Here is a 21834-nt window from a genome sequence, read left to right as displayed (position 1 = left end):
GGGACTAAGTTGTGGAAATCACTTTCTTAAACTGACATAGTTGTGATTAAATGGCAATGGCTTTTACAGTTAGAAAAGTGTTTATATAGTGGATATAGTTATTTGCCCAGAGAAAGTTTCTGGTGGGGAGGACAGGGGATGAGGAGACGAAAAAAGTACGAGTTTTTAATCAAATCCTTGTTTTGGGGCTGGTGGGATGGAATATGTAAAACCACAAGCCTTGCACCTCAAGAAGCTTGGTTCTGAATCCCTTCTGATCACAGAGACTTAACTTTTCAGTAGATGTTTGAGCACATTTTTTATAAAACCACCCACAGGATTCAGTAGTCTCTGCTTAGCAGAGCACTGGAATAAATTGTTCTTCATAACTGAGCTCTACTTGCTCAAGTTTAGACAACCTGTGTATATAAAACAATGGTCCCCACTTTCCTATATTCAAACACCTAGTCGGCAATCAAAATAGCACAATTAAAAAGTACATATGCATGTGTATATATATCTATGTATAGTCAGAAAAAACCAAAGTTAATTATTGTGGATACTGGAGTCTATGTAGAGGCCTGAATCATAATTGACTTAAATGCTGTGGAATCACTTGTACTTACACAACGTAGGAACAATGCTAGAAATCAAAAGAATAGTATCCTTCATCCACTTTGCATTTGCTTTTGCCACAGGAAACTATACAAAGAGAAGCAAGCAAAGCGATGCTTTCAGAAATGTAATCTTCCACGAAGGAGTACCTTTCTCACTACAGAGCAAAGATCTTGCTCAAGACAAACCAACCGTCCAAGTCTGACCAGGATGACTGCACCTACACAAGCAAAATGAACAGGCTCGAGAACATTGCTGGGCACAAAAGGCAACTGTTCAGCTCACAGAACTGCTAGAGTGATCCCTTGCACAATTTTACCCTACAAAAACCCCCACACAATTTTCAGTCACCATGGACCATGAACTGTTGGTGGAGGAGCTCATGGAGAACAAACACATGCAAACCAATATGGTTAGCAAATGTTCCACTTTATTTACATAACCTAGGCTCTTAAATACCCTGAGAGCCCTGCCACACATGAACACCTTCAAACCATGGGTTAAATGTTGTAAATCACGAGGCAAACATGTATCTCTAACCCCCTTATCATTGGGTATGGGCCACTGTGCATGAGGCATGAAATCATTGTCTTTCACCAAAAACTCCTCCTTATTATCTCAATACTTTATATTCTTGCAGCCTGATATCAATGCTAGTACTTTTCCTGCAACCTGCAAGCAGGCCTCTTGCTAAGACAGACTGAGGCCTATTAGTATGGTTTGTTCATGGTGTTTTTTATTAGTTAAGCACTGCAACAATGAACCACATCTTTATTGTAGTTTTTTTCTAAAATAAAAAATCACAATGAGTCCTCACTGGGAACAGGTCTCAAACTGTTGCAATAATACACCAAAGCATCTGCTGTCCAGACCACTGAAACTCCACCTACAATGAAAGAAGTTAAAAATTATCATAATAAACCTCACACACATATGCCATCAAATCTTTCTGTCCTCTATGGAAACATTTGGTTCAAGTAAATAGAGTTGAGGTTTACAAATACAATCTCCATGGAAGGGAAGCAAATACATATGGTTGCCAATGGATAAAAAAGCCCACTTCAAACCAATTCATAGAAATTGTTCGAGCAGATTAGTCTAGAAGATCAATAATATTCTTTTAAGTAACTAAGGCTGCAGTAAGTTTTCCTCACAATTACAACATAGGAGAAAAAGAATCTCTGAAGAAAAGACCAGCTACCCAACCTGAACCCTAATTAAACTCAGAGCCAGAACTACCAGCAGGGATGAGTATTTTAAACTTACACTGCCAATTTTCCTTAGATGAAAAAAAAATATGAGAGAAAATTGTGTTTACAAAACTCTTTAACTTTGAACAGCATCCTTCTTGGTATACCTTTCTGGCTAAACATTCTTGTTCTCATGTATAAGTTAATAGTTTGTACACATGCTTTTCATATTGAAGAACTGTAATTTCAATATTTTTTTTACTATTCGTGGCCACACATTTTTGCATTTTAACTGAAGTATACTACCTGAAATATACTCAGTATTGTATTTTAATGCTTATATCTGATGCTTTTCTAAAGGCTAGCTGTGAAAGCAAAAGAGTGACAGAAAAAAGAACTGCAATGGACCAGAAATTCAGGTCACATTAGCATAGGGGTACAGAATGTGAAGTCATTGAACAACATAACAAACATCAACACATCCTCTATCTTTTATATAACTTTTTGGTAGGGGAAGAGAGACTACTGGAGACTTCAAAAGCTAAAAAAAAAATAAAAGTAAATCAACTCTCAGAGAGAGAAAACTACCAACCCTCAGGTTTATGAAGTTTTTTAGCAACAACCCAAAGATCTTTGCAACCAGGGCATAAAATGGACCGAATGCTATTGGTATTGTCAAGCATTGCAGCTGAATAAAAAGATGTAAAGTTCAAAAGCATACAGTATCTGCAGGAATCTGAAGAAAGATTGATATTAAAAGATTCTGAGATTTTTATATTCATGTCCTATTGATTAGTATGGCAAACATGAAATCAAGATTTGCATAGGATAAGAAAAAGCCAAATAGTAGAATAATACAATTTCAGACAGATGGAATACAGCATGAAGTGCAACATGCCCACTACATAACATACAGAAGAGGCGTGACTGGATCCTTGTGCCCATAGGCGAAATTTCAAAAGCCTCTAGCAAAACATGTCATTGATAAAAAGTCAGCAAGTCAGATCTACCAAAAGGGCAGATAAAAACTCTTTGTAACACACGGCATTTGTCAAAAGTGTTGTAAACAGTGATAACCTGATGCTTAGTTTTGAGCCAAAAGAACTGTTTCAACTTATACTCCTATACTTAGATGCAAATATTTACATATTTATGTTTATATATATACTCAAATTAGTTCAGACTCTTACTCTTCTTATTCTTGAATTTCTTCATACTGAATTTACTTTGGTAGGTAGTTGTGAGCAGAAACACCTATTTTTCTAGGAGAAATGGAGGGATCATGAGAGATGGAGGGATCAAGAATTTTTTCTTAAAGACTCAGCAAAAAAAACCCCAGCTCATATGAGAAGAATAGTCTGAACAGAGTTGAAACCCAGCAAGTAATCAGCTACCTATTCTCTTTCTGGAATATTTTACCCATACAAACTCCTCAGAATATATATATAAAATATCAGATAGACTCCAAGGAACTGTCAGCTAATTCAACCGTTCTTCACTCAGCCTGAGATCCACTGTAAAATTGCTAACTATTGCTGTAAGTAAACCTGCCACATGCAAGTACAGTAGGACATTGCCCCAGGCATGCTATTAGACTCAGCTACACAGTTACAGGACAGCAGGTTGAGGAAAACTAAGTTGGGGTTTTTTTTACCCCATTTCTCTCATACAGTGGAAAATTTTCTTTTTAAAAGTCACAAATTAGAATTGCTTTGCTGATGATAAGCTCTGGCTTTTGTTGAGCAAACCTTAAGCCAGGAGTTCCTGTATTTTTTTCCAGACGCGCTCTCTGGAGACTTGTGCTGCTCTTGCTTCTGCAGCAGTCACTGTTCCTGCTGCTAGTGTAATTCCCACTGCTTCAGCATTTTGCAAAATGGTAGTTTTCTGGAGCTGGCTGAAATCCAATGGCTGATGCCTCACACATGGGTTTGCTATATACAGTGCTGATACCAAAAAGGTCTTATGCCCTGGTTACAGGCTTCAATTTCTGTGTGTTGAATCGCACTTCCCTCCCTTAAATGTGAATGGAAAATATTTCTCATATTCAAGAAAATTAACCTGAGAGATCTATTAAATGTTTTAATTAAAAATGCTATTTTTTTTCCAAGTGCTGTTCATGTTTTTCACCTGTTTTGACACTAGGCTTGTGCAAGGCAGTGAGTCCTAAAGTAGCCCTTTGTTACATTCCTTAAGTTTTCTTCTTTTAAGGTGTTTGCACTGTGCTGAGAGCTGAGGCATAGCAAAGTTGTGGCCCTCAGCTACTATTGTCTTCATTCATCTGATGCAGCTCTATTTAAGTTGTCTCCCGATATTTCAGGAGGACAAACCCCTCTTGGAGGGGGCCGAGGCTATGAGACTTGTGCAAAATTATTTGCTGCAATCTGCACTGCACACTAATTTCAAAAAAGAGAAGTTGTTCAAGTGTGCAAACATGGTTTAGTGAATACAGCGCATACTTCTAGCCATGGCCATATTTTCTTAGCAGATTTTCTGCTATTCCTCCTGTCAAAAATGCCATGTGCATTTGAAAGTAGCCCTTGTCCACTGCAATAATTTTTTTACTGCTGTCAATTAATTTTTTGATTACTAATCTCTTGGGTCCCACATGGAAATGTTCAACAGGTGAACACAATATACCATAGATTTTCTCAGGAGAAAACTGACTATTTGTGCATATTGAGAGAACTTGTAATTGTAGCTACTTGTAAATGAAGAAACAGTTAAGCCAAAGCAGGTATAAATCCTGTCCCTCCTGAAGATCTGAGATTTCCCCTATGATTCAGCTCATTTTGGGTTTAGAAGTCACTGCTTCTTCAAAATTTAAGATCCTCAAAAGCTGCAATATCTCTTCCATTAAAGAATTCAAGTTCTAGCCTGTAAACTTAAATCAAAGGCATATTATCAGTTATTTAGGGTAGCAATGATATATCTTTTCAGTTCTCTGATAGTCACAGTTGTGTAACATGCTTCACAGCAGTCAAAATAATAGTACCACTTTTGACTCTTTCAATCGAAAATCTGCAGTAACAAAATCATAAATTTAACAAACAACAGGTAAAAATTTCAAAAGATACAAGTTATATCCACCCATATAAATAAAATGAGCTCAGAGTGAAAAAAACACTACATTCACTGAATTAATAACCAGTCCCACAAATGTCTGCATATTTTACGAGTTGCAGATGTGCATTTATACTTTAAACAGTGCCACATTGAAGTATGACATGGTTTGTCCTATATTTGCTGTGTTTTCATTACAAAAACAGCTCTACAGAAAAACAGAGGACTTCTTTTTTAAAAGCAATTATAAAATGCATCTTGAGACATCCTTATGCATTTTATAGCATACTGTACAAGTAAAATACTGCTTTAATTTCAGTATCTCTATTTTGAACCAGTTGTGTGGTTTTACTATTTAAGTGTTTTTAAAAAGATCAGCAAAGAAAATTCACAACAATAGTATGCGTAAAAGCATGCCGTAACTTTGAGATGTCATTGAGATTGGCAAAATTAAGGAACTACTTCAGATGCAGTTTAACTCCTAGATGGTTGTTTTAACTTCAAACAGGGTTCTCAAAATAGTGCCCAAATGCACAGTGCTTGTTGAACAAATTCTGATTTATTGAAGGTAAACATTTACATTGGCTACAATGCTATAGCTGTTACAAAGCTGGATAAAAGAGGCTTAAATAGCAATAGAAAGCAAGTGCAGTAAAAAGTGAATAGAGAAAATATTTGGCCTTAGTGACCTTCTGGCAGTATTTATGTTATGTACATTTTGTTAAATATTTGTAGTAACTCTAAGGCACCACAGGCTAAATAGCAGGCTGCAGTATGATTTTGTGCACAGAATTTAATAAATTTATTTGGAGACAAAAAGGATATAGAGTTAAAAGAAACAGGTATATTTTATGCTTATATAAAGAAGTGGCTGCTTGTTAAAATTTAAAGATACAATACATACTGGGTAAGTTCAAAAATTATTTTTAGAATATTAATTAAATGTCTGTGTAAGGACTATTTTCACTGACGTTCTGGCAAAAGTTTAATGCAATCTCTTCAACAGGTTTCCAACACAGCAGATGTGTTTATCTAAAATCTTTTTTTTTTCTTTACAAAAATCTTTTACCTAGTACATATACAAAACCACAATGCAAAGTATAATGGGCAGTACTTTACATTGCAGCTGTTTTGTGGCAGACTAAAACTTAGCAGGAACATGCAATCCAAATGCTACAGAACAACTTAAGGAGTCTTATTCCTTCAAGTCAGTGGCTGCTCCTGCAGCTGGAGAGCAGGAGAAAAACACTGATATCCCAAAAAAGACAGAGGAGGTCAGTGCTTTCAGATCTGACATTTCCAAAGCCAAATCACGAAATTTAAATTAATGGTGATATCCTTGAGCATTTCACACACCACCATGCACACGCTCTGTGAAGCCCCTGGTGGTCTAGTGGTAAAGGCGCGGCGCTATTACCGCCGAAACCCGGGTTCGATTCCTGGTCAGGGCCACTCCCGGGCAGGTGGGGCTCGTTAGCCCTTAAAGGCAACCCACCTACGTCCTAAGGACCTCACTGCCACTGTCCAAGCTCGCTTGGCCCCGGCAGATGAACCTTAGGATTAAAGGGTGGGCTCAGTTCCGCGCACACTGTGTCTCACCTAAAAAATCCAATGCGCAGGCTGGAAGGTGGAAAGACCTTCCCCGGATCTTCGCTCGCGAAGACTGGCCATTTATTTATTTATTATGCACACGCTCTGTTTAATGACGCTCTGCTTGGGGCATATCTTCCCATTTTTATGTATCCCCTTCTGAAGCACGTGTTCCTCCACTCCTGAGCACTTTGAGGAATAAATCTGACTGACTGGACTCAAGATCCTTTCTGACCAACTCCCAGTGCTACAAATAATCTTAACTTCTCTACAAACAATAGACCTTGTTTAGTTTAGTCAACAGACTCTTCCTTCACCTTGAGATAGTGTTTGCAATGCAGAAATTTTGCGGACTCTGGATTAACACCTCCAAAATTAACATTTTGGAAGTAAAATACTGCAGGATGCTGCGTGCCACAGCAGGAAAGAGATGTGTGGCCAGGGACATTCCAGCTGCCATACTGCTGCCAGCACAGATTTGCTGTGTGGTGAGTCATGTCAGTCAAGGTTCATACTCTTTGTTTTTCACTTTCATTTTCCAGAGACAAGGAAAAGAAAATCTAAATTAATATAATGCTTAAATAACTAAATACTGCTTTTGTATTTTCTTCTGGTTTCTTTTAGTGTATCTTCTCAAACCATGAATCCCTTCATTCAACTGTCCCTTTTCAGTTTCTTTTTTTAATTTCTACTTTTTATTCAACTTTGCTCAAAGTATTCTAATTTCTTCCACAGCAGTGGAAGTGATTTATAAGCAAAATATAATTGATCTATGCACAAAGTCTTCATTTGGAGTGATTTTATACTTGTATTAACAGAAGCATAATCTTAGAATTATTAATCACATACATTTTTAGTGCCAATAGCTATAATCTTAAATTCATACAATATCATTTACAGTTTTTCAAGAGCTAGAGAGGGAAAATATAAGCCTAAAAAATTCCAGTAATTGAACAGTTCCTGTAAAGCATTAACCAAAATATTACACAACCTGGACACTTTATAGTAAGTAATAAGAAGTTGAAGAATGAGGTTATCAAAACTGTGTAGCACTGTTGAAGAAAACAGGGCTATGCTGATTCATATCATAGGAAAAGGTAAATCAAATTGTTTAATTTAGCCCTTGAATGCTAAATACTTGCCTAAATCTCAAGAAATATTTAAAAACATCTTTTTGGGTTTCTTTCTCAGTGTTTAAAATATTTAGCAATATATGGCAGTTCATAATTAGGGAGAAACATTAAGGTACTAGGAGAAACATTAAGGTACTAACCTAATTCTTCTGTCAAACCTTTCCCATATGAGGATTTGTATTTTGTTGAGGGATGTAGCAAGAAGTTAGAAAGTTCTTACCAAGAATTCCTTTGGTTGCTCCATGCTGGATATGGGGACAGCTAGATAGCTATGACTTCATGGAAATTTCTAACAAGAGAGATGGCTGTATTTTCTTTTCATGACAAGTTTTTGTGGAAAGCCTACATCTTTACATCAGGAGTTACAATGATTGCTCTATCACCAATGTGTGCATGGTAACAGAGGAAGGGAAATGCAAGGGCTTTGAGGATAACACACAGGTCTTGCTCAGATGACCCTGAGTTTTTGTTTTTCATCCCCTGGAATCCATGTTAATGTAAGTTATTTGGAAACACTTGGTAATATGCAACTTCCACCCTTGGATAAAACCCCAAGGGACAAATCCTTCAAAGCAAATCTCATCCTCAGGCTTCTTCATTCCTGTTCTTGGTGATAAAAGTTTTTGTTCCAGCTTTGAAGTTTTTATAAGTTTATGTAAGTTTTATAAGACATTTAAATAAGGACATTTTTTAGTAACAGATCCCAAATGAAACTCTCTCCTTCCCCTCATCTTTTCAAATTAATAAGAACTAATACTTTGTTAAATAATCTGAAGATTCACATCCACCTGCAGATAAGACAATACGTTAGAAGTTTCTCATTAATATGTTGGCTAAAGAAAAAAGTGAATGAGTTTCTGTGTTGCAAGAGAACTTTTTTTTTAATTCAAATGCTGTTTATGTGTGGTAGTGGGCTTGTGTACTTGTCATGCTATAGTGTGACACCTATCCAGGCCGCCCAGCTTCCCTGGGCATGGTGCTACCCCATACTGCCATGGTCTGCATATTCCCATGCCGCTGCTTTGTTTTCCCAGTCCCTTTTTCCTGCCATGCACCACATGGGACCTAAGCTGCTGATCCCACCTCGTCCCTTCAGAACTACCTGTGTCCCTGAAAGGTTTTGTGTGTTTGTCACATTCTGCCTTTTACTCTCGGCCACCATCCTTCTTCTCCGTGGGTAAGTCAGTTGCCTCAGTACTCCCTGAAGCAGATACCTTTCAACAGAGGCAAGGCCTCCATATTCCTTGGAGTCCCACTTTCCTCTGCACTGTCCCTTACTGTGGCTCATCATTTAAAACACAAGTTCTGAGCAGTCCTAAGGTTTGGCAGTGATGTATTTTTCCCTACTCTTTCCAGTGGTTGTACTTACGATGGCACCAAGCATGACCAGTACTATGATCCCACAATGCAAACTGAGGCTGCCTTACTGCTAGTTGACTCACTAGATACTTTTAAGGTTTCTTATTTCAAAGGTTTCAGTTGTGACCCTGACGCAGCTTGACGGGACAGAGAAGATGACTGCTTGCTTGGCTTCTGCAGTTCACTCACGGTCATCTTTCCTTTCTCCTAGTTTTTTGGCCAGACATCCCAGGGTGGTGGATTATCAGCCCCACAAATAATCATAGGACACCTTTGTGGACTTGCTTCCCATTTTCTTTTTGTTATGCAAAACATTGTGATTCAGATACATATGGCAGGCCAATTACAGAGAGACGGACATGCCAGGGTTTCAGCTCTCCTTCTGAATTATGCTGATTTTGTGTAGTAACACAACCTAAGGCAGTCCTTACAGAGATAAACAAATTTCAAGAAACCTCTGTTTCAAGAAATTAACCTGTATCCTAACACAAAAGATAACAATTACAATAGTGATTCTCAAGTTAGGGGTCCCCGAAATGGGGGCGGGGGGAGTCAACAGAAATAATAGCAAAATAGTGCTATGCAAACAGAATTGGCTTTACAACTCTAGATATGAACCCAGAAAAACTGAAGTCCCCCACAAATAAGTCTAGAATGTTAAAATACACCTCCAAGTATACACTCCTAGGCCAAATACCACTATGTTACTTGTAGGACACTTCAGCTGCAGCAAGTAATGCAGGAGTATAGCTTGAACTAGAAAGAAGGAATCACCCATTTCAGCATATCTAATGCAGTTCAGTTTCAAAAAAAAACAAACACACCTGAGCTCTGTTGTGCTGTTATTTGGCACTTTAATATCTTTATTATGAAAATAACATAATAGAGCATTCAGTCTATTTTTGCTTTCTGAAGTGGCTTGTAGTTGTTGCACAGATGGGTAAGTTGAACTGCTCTCCATCTTCGAAGGTGTGACTGGTGCTTCAAGACAGCTACCACAAGGGCTGCCAAGGGCACTCATCAGGGCACAGGGTATGCTTTATGCCTTGGAGACCAGGCCCTTCTCTATCTGTGTTGCCATCATGCTCACTTTGAAAAAAACAGTTGATAGTTTAAAAGACAGAGAGATTTAAATGATTTCTTTATCCCCAAAGAATAAATCAACAAAAATATTTCACCAAGACAAAATGAGTAACATTTTGCATTTGTTTATATTTTCTGATGTACCAACAATCAACTCAACCATGTAAAAGCCTTAATTCAGCACATACTTTTAAATCTGTGGATAAAGTTAACCACAAAGCAGTTTCACTGAAGTTAAGATGCAAACATTAAAAAACCTTGTTGATCTAATGAAACTGTAAAATCTAGTATATAAAAAACAAATTTGTAAAAAGGAAGTTAACAGCTTCAGGATTTCCAGGTGTTTGCTAGGCTTTATATAATCAAAAAATGCAACTGACCTGCTTAATGGATAAGACAGTGTTTCCAGAGAAGATAAAGAAAGCTGAACATACACTTACACATTCATTACTTTTTGCTTTGTTTCACTCAGTAAATAAAAAATGTACTGTTGCTTTCCCCTTTGAGTCTAAATGCTAGCTGCATTTATGTAAAATAAAAAGAATCAAAGATAGCTGCAGGTAACCAATCCCTTTCATTTTACATATTCCAGACAACCTTTTATTGTGTTTTAATATGAGAATATTTTACTTATTGCAAAGTATCCTGCATAATACAGGTGCTCCGCTATAAAACCTTCTCTCTCACTTATAATTCAGTCATTCTAAATTTAAAATACCAGTATACAGTACTAAAACCTCCAATTGAAGTTTAATATAAAAATATCAGCACAAAAGTCCTTTTTGAAGTCTGTTTATTGTGAGCAACCCAAATGCCTGTTTAATTATTCACTGTTCTAGTATAATAATAGATTTTGCTCCCCTACAGTTGCTAATTGATACCATCCTGGTATTTTGATGAGATAAGAAATACTAAGTAAGAAAACAGTAAGTATTCAAATGGTTAATTTGTTTAGAATAATAATAATAAATTAGGTTTTTTGCAACTTCTTCAGTTCAAAATCCAGCTTTGAGACTGAGGAAGGCTTCACATCAATTAAATAAGAGTGGTCCTTTTAACCAGTAGCAGTTTGATTGCCAATGACTCGCAGAATCTCTTTATGAATGCTTGGTTCCTGTGTATTTATACTGGTATCACCCACTTGACCATCTTCATAACTAAAAAAAAAGGACAGAAAATAAAAGCAAATTAGTTTTTTATTAATCTACCTGAAAATATGCAAAACTCTCCTTCTTTCAGTAATCAAGATTTCTTACTCCGTATGTTAATATGTTTCTATTAAAAACTCTGCTGAGCTTCATCATTATAAGGTCATTATATTAAGATCCTAAACTCTGGAGAGTGGAGTGTGACAAGGTTGCCATTGTCATTGGAACCCTGCAGCTGAGTAAGCCAGTAGGATCCAAAGGGGACAAAGGGGAAAAGCTCACATCACAGACAGGAAGCCTTTAATGAATTCTTCAGCTTAAATACACACAGTCCAATAAAAACTATGCTTTACAATACATGGATAGACTCACTGTAACATGAAGTAATGTCACTGAATGGGAAAAATTAGGGACTCTCCATTAATTTATTTTGTAGCAAAACATCTACTAAGCCTTTGTCACTAGCTTATCCATGCATTTCTTAACACACGTAAATACAGTGGAAGATAAAAAATGAAGTGATACTGAACAGAATTAAGAAGTCTTTTATCTACTTTAATTAAAACCATTGGAGGGAACATGGGAAAAAGGTATAGTAGGAAGCTGAATGTTAAACAAAATGTTAAAAAAAAAAAAAAAAGTTGAATGTTAAACAAAGAAAAATCTTTACTCACACAAAGAAAAATCTTGTACACACATGATCCGTATTGGGAACTACCCATATCTCTCCATGTTTGTGCAGATCGGGTGAGGTTATCACTATCAGGGAAAGAATAAATTTCGTAGTGATGAAAATGTGCCTGAAAAATATCGCTTTAAAAAGTTTGGGGTCTTATACACTTTAGATAGGCTTCTGGGAATGTGTAGTTTTCCACCACACGTCTGGAGTGTGGCGCAGATTTTGAGATGGCTGCTACTACAAACAGAAAGATGAATTTGATTCTTGTGTCCAAAATATATCTTTCAGAAAACATAGATGCTTGATGTTATGGTGGCAAGTTCTTAAATGGAATGAAAGATTAAAAAATATATTTATGATTTTAAATAGCCCTAGGGCTATTAAGATAACTAATCAGCCTTTGGAATAGATATTTGTGTATAATGACGGCTGATTCAAAACCAAGATGTTTAAGACAACACCTGAAACTGCTATATGGCAAATTTTGCATTTGCAATACTACACAATTAACCATAGCAATTATGACTTAAGGTGTTCAAAAAGCTTGCCAAAACTTGCTCAATGTTTAGAAAACAGCAATGTATTTGACGAAAGGTTGTTTACCAACAGAATGAGGACAACACAGGCAAGTAAGCTTTTTATTGCTAACTAGAAGCTATACCATCAATCTGTATTTGAAAAGATTTCAAAACTAATTTAAACAGTATCCTTCTGGACACGTAGTTCAACTGTGGGATAAGCAGGTTTATGGTGCACTGGGTGAAGAACTGACTGAGGGACTGAGCCCAAAGGGTTGTAGTGAAAGGGGCTACATCTGGCTGGTGACTAGTCACACCAGTGGTGGTCCTCACGGCTCCATTCCAGGGCCAGTTCTGTTCATTGCATTTATAAACTACCTGTGTGCAGGAGGTGAATGCACCATTATCAAGTTTGCTGATGCCAGACTTGGAGGTGTTGTTTTCTGGAGAGACAAGAGGCCTTTTAGAAGGATCTAGATGGACTGGAGCATTGGGAAATCATTAATGGCATGAAATTTAACAACTCCAAATGCACGTAATTATTCCACGAAAATTCAGCATGTGCTAGAGGTTTTGTTTAAAGAGGGGAAGCATTCTGAACTGAAGTATAAAAGTCTGTTTTTGAGCAAGTACTCATAGGCCTGTAAGTAGTCTCTTACCTGAACAACCAATAATGGAACTAAAGGTCGCATTGATTTGCATCCAGTAACCTGTGCATCCTGTGACCATGACTAAAAGTTTCACCAGGACTTTCAGCTTACCTTCACATAAGGCTATGCATTTTAGGTTACGGCTTTGTAAAAATTGTGACTGCTGTCCTTTCTTCTGTGACTGAGATTTAAAGCGTAAGAAATCATAATTAGTGCAGTAAAACAAACTGAGTGAAAAAGTAACAAAGTAGACAGCTGCTGTTTTCAGTGCTTTATTAATGAACAGAGGCAGTCTTCCTAATATTTTTCTATTTTATTTGTAAATGTAATAGAATTTATAAAAATGATTCTATTATTTATTTGGATATTTGTAGGATGGATTTGAACTCCTTTATCCAGAAAAATAACGTTCAAAAGTTTCCAATTGTTACAGAATGAATAATACTATCAGAAATACCAGAATGTTACTGATAAACCAATTGGTAGCAGAAAAAAAGAAAAAAAGTTAATTTGATCATCAATTCTTTGGCCACTACCCTGATATTTTACTGGCCTCCCTACTTCTGAGAGCTTCTGCTGTGACCTACCAGTATCTCTTCAAAGCCAGATTATTCTGTGGTTTCTATGTATTAACCATGGAGACAGACATAAGATTACTTTCTTGAAATTTAGCCCTACACACAGATACTGTGAGTTTGCTTTAGATAAAGCAGAATTGTAATGGTTTAATATGTAAAAAACAGGAAAAATTAAAAATTACGTGCTATAAATTAAATGCTACTAATTTCCAAGCAAGAAGCACTCTCAAGTTCTTTTCCATCATTCTTCTGGAAGTCTAAAACTCAGAAAGTAAGGACTTGTTAGGGATCATAATGCAATCTGTATTTCATTTTCATTCTCTTCCTAAATTCTTGCAGAGTACAAGACCTGCAATATACTCTGTAAATTTTTACTAAAGCAGTTGTGCTGTATTTGATATTTGCAGTCTCTGAACTTGTTGATTTCAATTCAGTGGAATAAAACTCTTCATTTGCACAAAGGAAATACTACCTCCTTCTCAGCTACTAAGTTCTCAAGCATAAACCCCATGAATCTTCCAGAGATGGTTGATGTATTGTACCTGTGATGTATTACTGCCTCTACTGCCTGAAGCTGGTTCATCTTTAGCTGACACCTTCTGCTGCTTCTTGTTCATCCCTAGGAATATTAAAATCATGTAAGATACCCTGGCATATAAACACTGTAATAAGAAAAGTTAAGTGCAAGAATGAAACAAGAATCATGGTGGGAATCACAGTCCTTTGCGTGGCACCCAGTGAGCTACTTTACTTTGTCATAGCAAATCACAAAATAATCCCACAAATTAGGATTATAGCAAAGACCTTAGCAAAGTCAAGTTAGCATTAAGTAAGTGTAAAAGCAGATAAACATGAGATTAAATGTCTCTGAATTCAGATCAGGAATGTTCTTACATGGGCTGCTTTACAGGTCAGCATGTCCTGAGTCTAACTGACCTTCGGGATGAAGCAAGTCTGATTTACTGAGGGTGGGACAGCAAAATCACAAGAGAAAGAATTTTGGATATTAATCTTTAGCACTGTATATGGACTTACATGAAAGGACTCATTAATTTTTATGAGTAGGTCACTTAAATCTTGAAATCTACCCTGTTTTGATCCCCTTATCTACCTTTAAAACCATTAGATCATTTGTCAGTCATTTGTCAACATTGTATCTAATATCCCTCTCAAAAATCTTTGTGCTTTAGATCTCATTCGTATTGGTTTATCTAAAACTCCTGTGTTATAAGCTACTATGGGCTTCCTTGTCTTTCCAGTATCCCACATTTCACGGAATCAGAGAATCATGGAATGGTTTGTGTTGGAAGGGACCTTAAAGATCATCTAGTTCTGGTCCCCCTGCCATGGCAAGGGACACCTTCCACCAGACCAGGATGCTCAGAGCTCTATCCAGCCTGGTCTTGAGGACTTCCATTTCTTGGCAGTTTTCAAACACAGACTGAATTATGGGGGAAGTCTAATTCTTTGAAGGAACAAGACACGTAGGACTCTTCCATAGCTTTTACTGGCATCAAGGACTACACACTTGATGGGAACACAAGACCTCCTTTCTGGAGGAGACAGGACGGAAGTAACCAAGACAGGCAGAGACAGGAGTAATAACACGCTGAAGTTGACAAAATAGTATTGTCCCAAAAGAAAGGCATTTTATTAGATAATTATACTGTAACCAGAACTTTTAGTGAGTCCTAAAAAGCTTCCATACTTGTGTAATCTCTGAAAAGCTAAAAGTGCAGCTAGAGATAATTGATGTTGAAGTTTCGCAGATAGCAGCTCAAACTGTTGAGCTCTTAGAATGAATTTTGACATTACCTCCAAATAATGAGTGTCAGAAAGCATAACTAAACTTCTCAAAATTACCTAGATGCACGTAAACACAATTTCAGCTATATACTTTTACTTTCATATGTGAGGAAATGGTAAATACCACATACCTAAAATAAAATTCAGCATATTTTAGAAACTCTCTAATTTCTTACAGACACATTCCATATGTCTAGTTTCAATTTGTGATTCTTATATGGAAAACTCTGCACAACTCCCTTTTGGATTCACTAGTGAGACAAATTATGTTTTCTCCCCTTCTTAGGCTAAAATAAACACACTGTTCTGCACTTTTTATGTAATCCTGACATGGTGATACTTGGGAATACTCTTGAATATACAATGTTGAACATGTTTATTGATGAATATTTGTTTTGTCAGATCAGGTCATAAAAGACCATGAATCCATAGGTAAAGTTAGATGGATTTAGGCAGATACTGATAACAATCACAAAGCTGGATTTCCACAACATAATCAAGACCTGCTCCACTACACAAATCATCCAGTATTTACTAATATTTATTTAGATCATAGTTTCAGGATACTCAGCACCTTGGAAAATAAGGACAGCTTTAAATAAGTGAATTTAGATTTTCTCTTTTTTTTAATAAATTAAACCATGGTCAAAAAAGATAAAATTGAATACAGTATTATAAACAGTGAAGCTGGTATGAAAAGCAGTAAAATAAGATACCCCCCTATAATTTCTCCAACTTTAGATGATTTATAAATATCACCTGAGTAACCAAATGATATGCTTGACAATGGACTAAGGTAGATTCCACTTCCAAACATTGCACCGTGGAGCTGAAAAAGAGCAGAGTGGTTATGTGGCATTAATTTGGTTACCTGGACAAAATAATAATTATAGGAACAGGTCACAGAATTACACAGTCACAGAATATGCTGAGTTGGAAGGGACGCACAAGGATCATCGAGTCCAACTCCTGGTCCTGCACAGGACTATTCTCAACAGTCACAGCATGTGCCTGAGAGTATCATCCAAATGCTTCTTGAAGTCTGTCAGGTTTGGTGCTGTGGCCACTTTCCTGGGGGGCCTATTCCAGCACCCAACCATCCTCTGGGCAGAGAATCTTTTTCTAATATCCAGCCTAAACCTTCCCTGACACAACTTCAGGAGAGAGTTGTGACTGCAACGAGGTCTCCCCTCAGTCTCCTCTTTTCCAAGCTGAACAAACCACGTGACCTTAGCCGGTCCTCATACGGTTTCTCCTCAAAGCCCCTAACCATCTTTTTTGCCCTCCTTTGGACACTCTCTAGTAGCTCAATATCTTTCCTATATTGCAGTGGCCAAAACTGCCACAATATTCAAGGTGAGGTGGCAGTGGTGCAGATCAGAGAAGGAAAATCACTGCCTTTGACATGCTGGCAATGCTGGGCCTGATGGCCCTCAGGACAAAGTTAACTCTCCTGGCTGCCAGGGCACCAGGACCCTCAGGTCCCCTTCCTGGCACTGCCTTCCAGCATCTCATTCCCCAGTCTGTACAAATATCCAGGGTTGCCCCATCTCAGGTGCAGAATCTGGTACTCTCCCTTGTTGAACTTCATCTGGTTGGCGATTGCCTAGTGCTGTAATTTGTTGCGGTCTCTCTGCATCTCATCTCAGCATGTGCCTTAGGTGTGTGAGAGATCTCAACCCTCAGCAACAACAACAACAAAAGCATAAACAAAGGGGTTTACTTTGGTGAATTTTAGTGTGTAAATCCTGCTTTCTTGGGGAGTTATCTTCCAAAGATACTAATAAAACCAATCAAACCACTATGACAAACAGCAGAGATTTCCATTTCCTTTTTTTTCAGTGTCTTCTGTATCCCAATCCTTAGTCAGCACCCTGGGATCCTCCTCCAAGCTATACATGGACTCAGCACTGAGGAAGAGCTGTCAAAACCACAATACTAAAACACCCTGCATTAGAGCTTCCCCGTCCCTCTTGTACTTTGCTCTGTACTAGTGATCTCCTGATGATTCAGTCTGGGAACTGAAGTTTGCAAATGATTCCTTCTGACCTGCACTCGCTTGCTTCCATTCCCAAAGAAACCAGAGGAGCAGAGAAGGTGTTGTCAACACAGTTCCTGTAAATCTAGCATGATCCTGGATCCTATAACATGGAGATAGTTCAGGCAGCTCTAAATTTTGTCACTGTTTTTAAGCAGTACCAAGTGAAGCCTCCTGGAGGTGCTGCTCTGCAATGTAAGACTGAAACGCTGATTCCAGCAGAGGGATTTTCTAGATGTTTTATCAGACACATTATTTCATCTTAATTTTATCAGAAAAGTACTTTTTCCAGGAAACAGGAAGGTATTCGAAATCATCTCTTTTTCCATCTATATGACTACTATTAACTAACCCCTTGAAAACCTCCCAAAGCTAGTACATAATCAAGAACAGGTCAACTAAAATATATTTTGTCTACTATTTACCTGCAGCCTCGTATTGGAAGCAACAACTAAACCGTTCCTCAGGATGGAATGCCAATTTTCAATGTGTGAACCACTGAATAAAATGAAAAAGAAAGCATTAAAGCTCAAAGTGTAAAATGCAAAATGAAATCAGAAATCCTTTAAAACAGATTCACAGCTGCAAACCACAAATACCAGAACAAAAAAATAGCACGGCATTTTTGATACCTTTTGATTAATATGAATATGAGTACTCACTGAAATGCAAAGGTACTTCCATAGAGATTTTTAGCAGCTCGGAAATTGGATTCTTTGGCTGGTGGACTGCTGAGAAGTAGGAACTGGTGGGGAGTGTGCATAAACTTTAGTTGCTGTAAAATATGAGTGTACATAAGAAGAAAAGTTGATTATCAATGAAAGTATTGTATTTCCCTGATAATGGTCCTTGAGATATCATGCTGTTTTACCCAGTACATAACCACACCTAAATAACTGCATGAATTAAGATGAAATTGGTCTCATAAGCACAATTCAGTTTTAGCTGAAATCAAACACTAAAAATGTCTTTCAGTTTATGAAACATGCAGAAATTTTTGAAGCACATTTCAGTCATATATGGGTCTAGTAATTAAATTGAACAATTTCATTATAGTATTCTGATCAGAGTAGGTTTTGAATTAAGGTTATTTAGAAGGCTGAAGATTACTATGCCCTTAATCAGAGGATCAGAGGCACATATCTCTCTAACATTCAAGACTCATGCTTATTAAAAGGTGTACTTATATATGAATCTCCTGGTATATCCTGTTTCTGTGCACTGCTTTCTGTACAATTCTGCATCTAATATTATATATGGTAACAAAATAAATGGTGATGTTCTTCTCACCTAATGTCAGATGACTGCAAGGTAGACACTTGTATTTGAGCTACTTACCTCAAATAGGCCTTTTATGAGCATTATTCCCTTGACCTATTTCAGATATTCACAATATGACTCTAAAAATCATGACCCAAAACCACCTATTTCACTGTCTTGTCTGTTAATGGAGTTAACCAGTTTGAAGCAGACACCTATGTTTCACTAAGAGACCCCCACCTGAAACGCTAACAAAAACCATGAAAAATAAGGAAATAATAGAGAACCCATAGACACTTACCCTATTCACTGGTAGCTTCACAATATGTGATCTATTACTAGAAATAACCCTAAAATAAGAAACAGTTCAATTAGAGATGGTAACCAAAACAAACCTTTTTCTTAAAAATGTGTTATGAATGGCCACCACAATGCATCCAGCTGCAGGCCTTTAAACCTATCAGATGGAAGTAGACCAAACCTTAACTATAAAGTGAGATCAGAGGACCCAGATGAGGCCCAGAAACAGTCCAGAACAACTGCAGCTGAAAATATCAATGTTAATTCTTAGGGTGGCCTTATACCAAATTATGCTGCTCAACTCATTATTCATTACAGTTGATACTTCAATAATTATTATCTCATGTGAATCAAGTTTATACCATTGTAGAAGAGGATGTGCAAGCGGGTCTTGTTTATCCATCTGCTTCTTTATTTCCAAGTAAGGTGCCTAGAAAAGAGTAAATAAGTTCTTTATTTCTAGGTTGAATTTTGGACATTACATTGTCCATGATTTAGTCAATTAAAATGAATTCACAGGACTCACTATTTGGTTTAAATCACAATTTTACTGATATATAGCATACTAGAGTTATAAATGTGTTTTGACAACGACAAGAATTCATATAGCAATTATTTTCCCTGGAGTGAAAGAATAAGCATTTAATTAGCATCAAAATGACTATTATAGCAAACATTGGTGATCTCAGGGAGAACAGCAGAAGACATCTACTTTTGTTCGGCTCTTGTATTGAGAAACTGGACTGGACTTTCACAAAACTAAGTCTTTCAAAATACCCCAGAATAATCCACTTTGGGTTTTTTAACTGTTTGAAAGTATAAACTGGTAAAATACCATGTCATATAACTCCTTTGAAAACCTTTCTTGATTTCAATTAGAGTTCAAAGCACCCTTTTAAAACTCATCGGTCCAAGAATTATTTTAACATTAGAAGAGTATGAAATGGTGATTATTTTTTATTTTTAAAAGACATATGAAGTAACAGAAATACCATATTTTAAATTTTTTTGCAAGATGTTACAAAAATTAATAAAAATATATGCATTTTAATTTTCTATTTATTTTATTCATCTCTACATATTTTTTAATCCAGAATCCCAAAGTATTTTGTGAATACATATAGAGCAAGATTTATAAACTGCTGTGAGGATACATTTATATAGCAGTTGGAAAAGCAAGATCATCATCATGGCTAGGCTTTGTAAACGAAGATTTACGGAAGAGATTTCAACAACCAGCTATAATCATCTGGGTTGTTTGGGAAAGGAGTGTGACAACAAACAGGAATATAACTATCAGATATGCTACTGAAATAAATAGCATAATCCCAAGAGACCCAACTTTCCAAGCCTCCAACTATACTTAGCTGATCAAGTGTTTTGCTGTAACAGAAATAAAGGTATCATTCAGAGTGCTGTCACAAAATCAATTTCTTTTGGTTTGGCAGTAAAGAACTCTGGCTTTAATATTTCCAGAAATGCAGCAGTTGGGGATTATCTCATTATAATGTCCCATTTTGCTGTTATTATCTCTTATTTATACTTCAAAAGATACAAGTTCTACTCCATCACTTTTACTTGACTGCCATTACGGATATTCTGGGTTAGTTATTTTGAACATATATTTTAATATTATTACAGCTCTATACGAAAGAGATGACAACACTGACTTCTTGACCCATCACAGAGAGCCAATATAAACATTTTTCAATTTCTAGAAATAATTATTAAGTAAGGTAATTATTTTTAAACTCACCTGTGTCATCTCTCTAATGGAAGTGATACTGTCCAATGCTTTCATGACTCGGTCATAATTCTTCTTCTGATGCAGCATAAAATAAGCAAATAAATTCAAAGAATATTAGTCTTTGGCTCAATAAAAACCTGAATTCTTTGAGTGTGTATAAAATCAAAGCTGGGATCAATGTTGAAAAAAACAAATCCTTTCGAACATTTCTAACCTGTAAAAATATTGTTATGATGATTTTTCTTCAAATTTCATTGGAATCTCCAACACACTAAAAAACCACAACTGACTTCTAAAACAAATATTTTGTAACTAAACACAGGTTCTGACAGTTAGTTGGACAGCATGTTCTTAAGATAAATAATGCAGTGACTCCGGATCAATTTTAAATAAAATGTGGATAAACAGATGTGTTTACTTTGCTAACAGCTCTAAAAAATATCACAGGGCCTCTGCCTCACCCTGATCCTCATCTACCTACTGCTCAGGAACCACTACCAGATGGCTCCATCTGTTCTGAGTGAGTGAGCTTAACAGTTCATGCTTCATCCACTCCATATGACTTGTCACCTTCAGGAGCTTCACTGTTTGCCATCAAGTCTTGCCAATGTCTGCCCATGGTCTTTCACCTTGCCCAAACTGACAATAAGCTGGGAGGAGATGGTATGGGCGCTGCCAGCCCAGGGATTCTCTCCACTCCTCTCCTGGTGTGACCCCCTCTCATAAATCCTCATCTGCTTCAAATGCCTCCCTTGCCCAGCCACCAAACAGCTGTCTCCTCCTCAGCCCCCTTCCAAGCACCTCCTGAAAATCTTTATTTCCACATGGTACAGAACACACCGTGAGAAAGAACTGGCCTTTGTTCAGAAAAAGTGAAATGCATCCCAATGCAGAACATGCTAAATTCTCATTTGTGCCTTTGGGGAGATGGCTTAAGGGACACGGAGTGAGGGCTTCCCTGAGAGGCAGTATTTGGAGTCCGAGGAGTAGGTAGTGCAAACACAATTCTTTATTTCAAAATTGACCTTGTACAAAACCTGACTATTATGTAAGCATCTGATAAAATTACATTTAAGGAAATGTTTGCAGTAAGAAAATGAG

The 21834-nt window shown here is 37.0% G+C and overlaps 1 protein-coding gene and 1 non-coding gene across 2 annotated transcripts in view; one reads left to right on the top strand and one right to left on the bottom strand.

The window, feature by feature from the left end:
- Positions 1 to 6222: 6222 nt before the first annotated feature.
- On the top strand, positions 6223 to 6295 carry TRNAN-AUU (transfer RNA asparagine (anticodon AUU)). The gene has a single exon. It is a non-coding gene; the product is annotated as a tRNA-Asn (tRNA).
- Positions 6296 to 9756: 3461 nt separating this feature from the next.
- The window catches only part of PARP8 (poly(ADP-ribose) polymerase family member 8), a 110083-nt gene continuing 98005 nt past the window's right edge, over positions 9757 to 21834 (bottom strand). Inside the window, exons 17-26 of the mRNA XM_050328904.1 lie at positions 20743 to 20808; positions 19349 to 19416; positions 18988 to 19036; positions 18089 to 18201; positions 17852 to 17924; positions 16148 to 16217; positions 14125 to 14201; positions 13116 to 13185; positions 11832 to 11916; positions 9757 to 11166 (exon numbers count right to left, since the gene is read on the bottom strand). Coding sequence (XP_050184861.1) covers positions 11064 to 11166; positions 11832 to 11916; positions 13116 to 13185; positions 14125 to 14201; positions 16148 to 16217; positions 17852 to 17924; positions 18089 to 18201; positions 18988 to 19036; positions 19349 to 19416; positions 20743 to 20808 — 774 coding nt within the window. The 3' untranslated portion in view covers positions 9757 to 11063. The remainder of the gene's footprint in view (positions 11167 to 11831; positions 11917 to 13115; positions 13186 to 14124; positions 14202 to 16147; positions 16218 to 17851; positions 17925 to 18088; positions 18202 to 18987; positions 19037 to 19348; positions 19417 to 20742; positions 20809 to 21834) is intronic.

This window comes from Myiozetetes cayanensis, unplaced genomic scaffold, assembly GCF_022539395.1.
Source record: "Myiozetetes cayanensis isolate MyiCay16 unplaced genomic scaffold, myiCay2020 scf4, whole genome shotgun sequence".
Lineage (NCBI taxonomy): Eukaryota > Metazoa > Chordata > Aves > Passeriformes > Tyrannidae > Myiozetetes > Myiozetetes cayanensis.
Note: the sequence above shows the minus strand (reverse complement) of the source record. Positions and strands in the feature narration are given on the sequence as shown.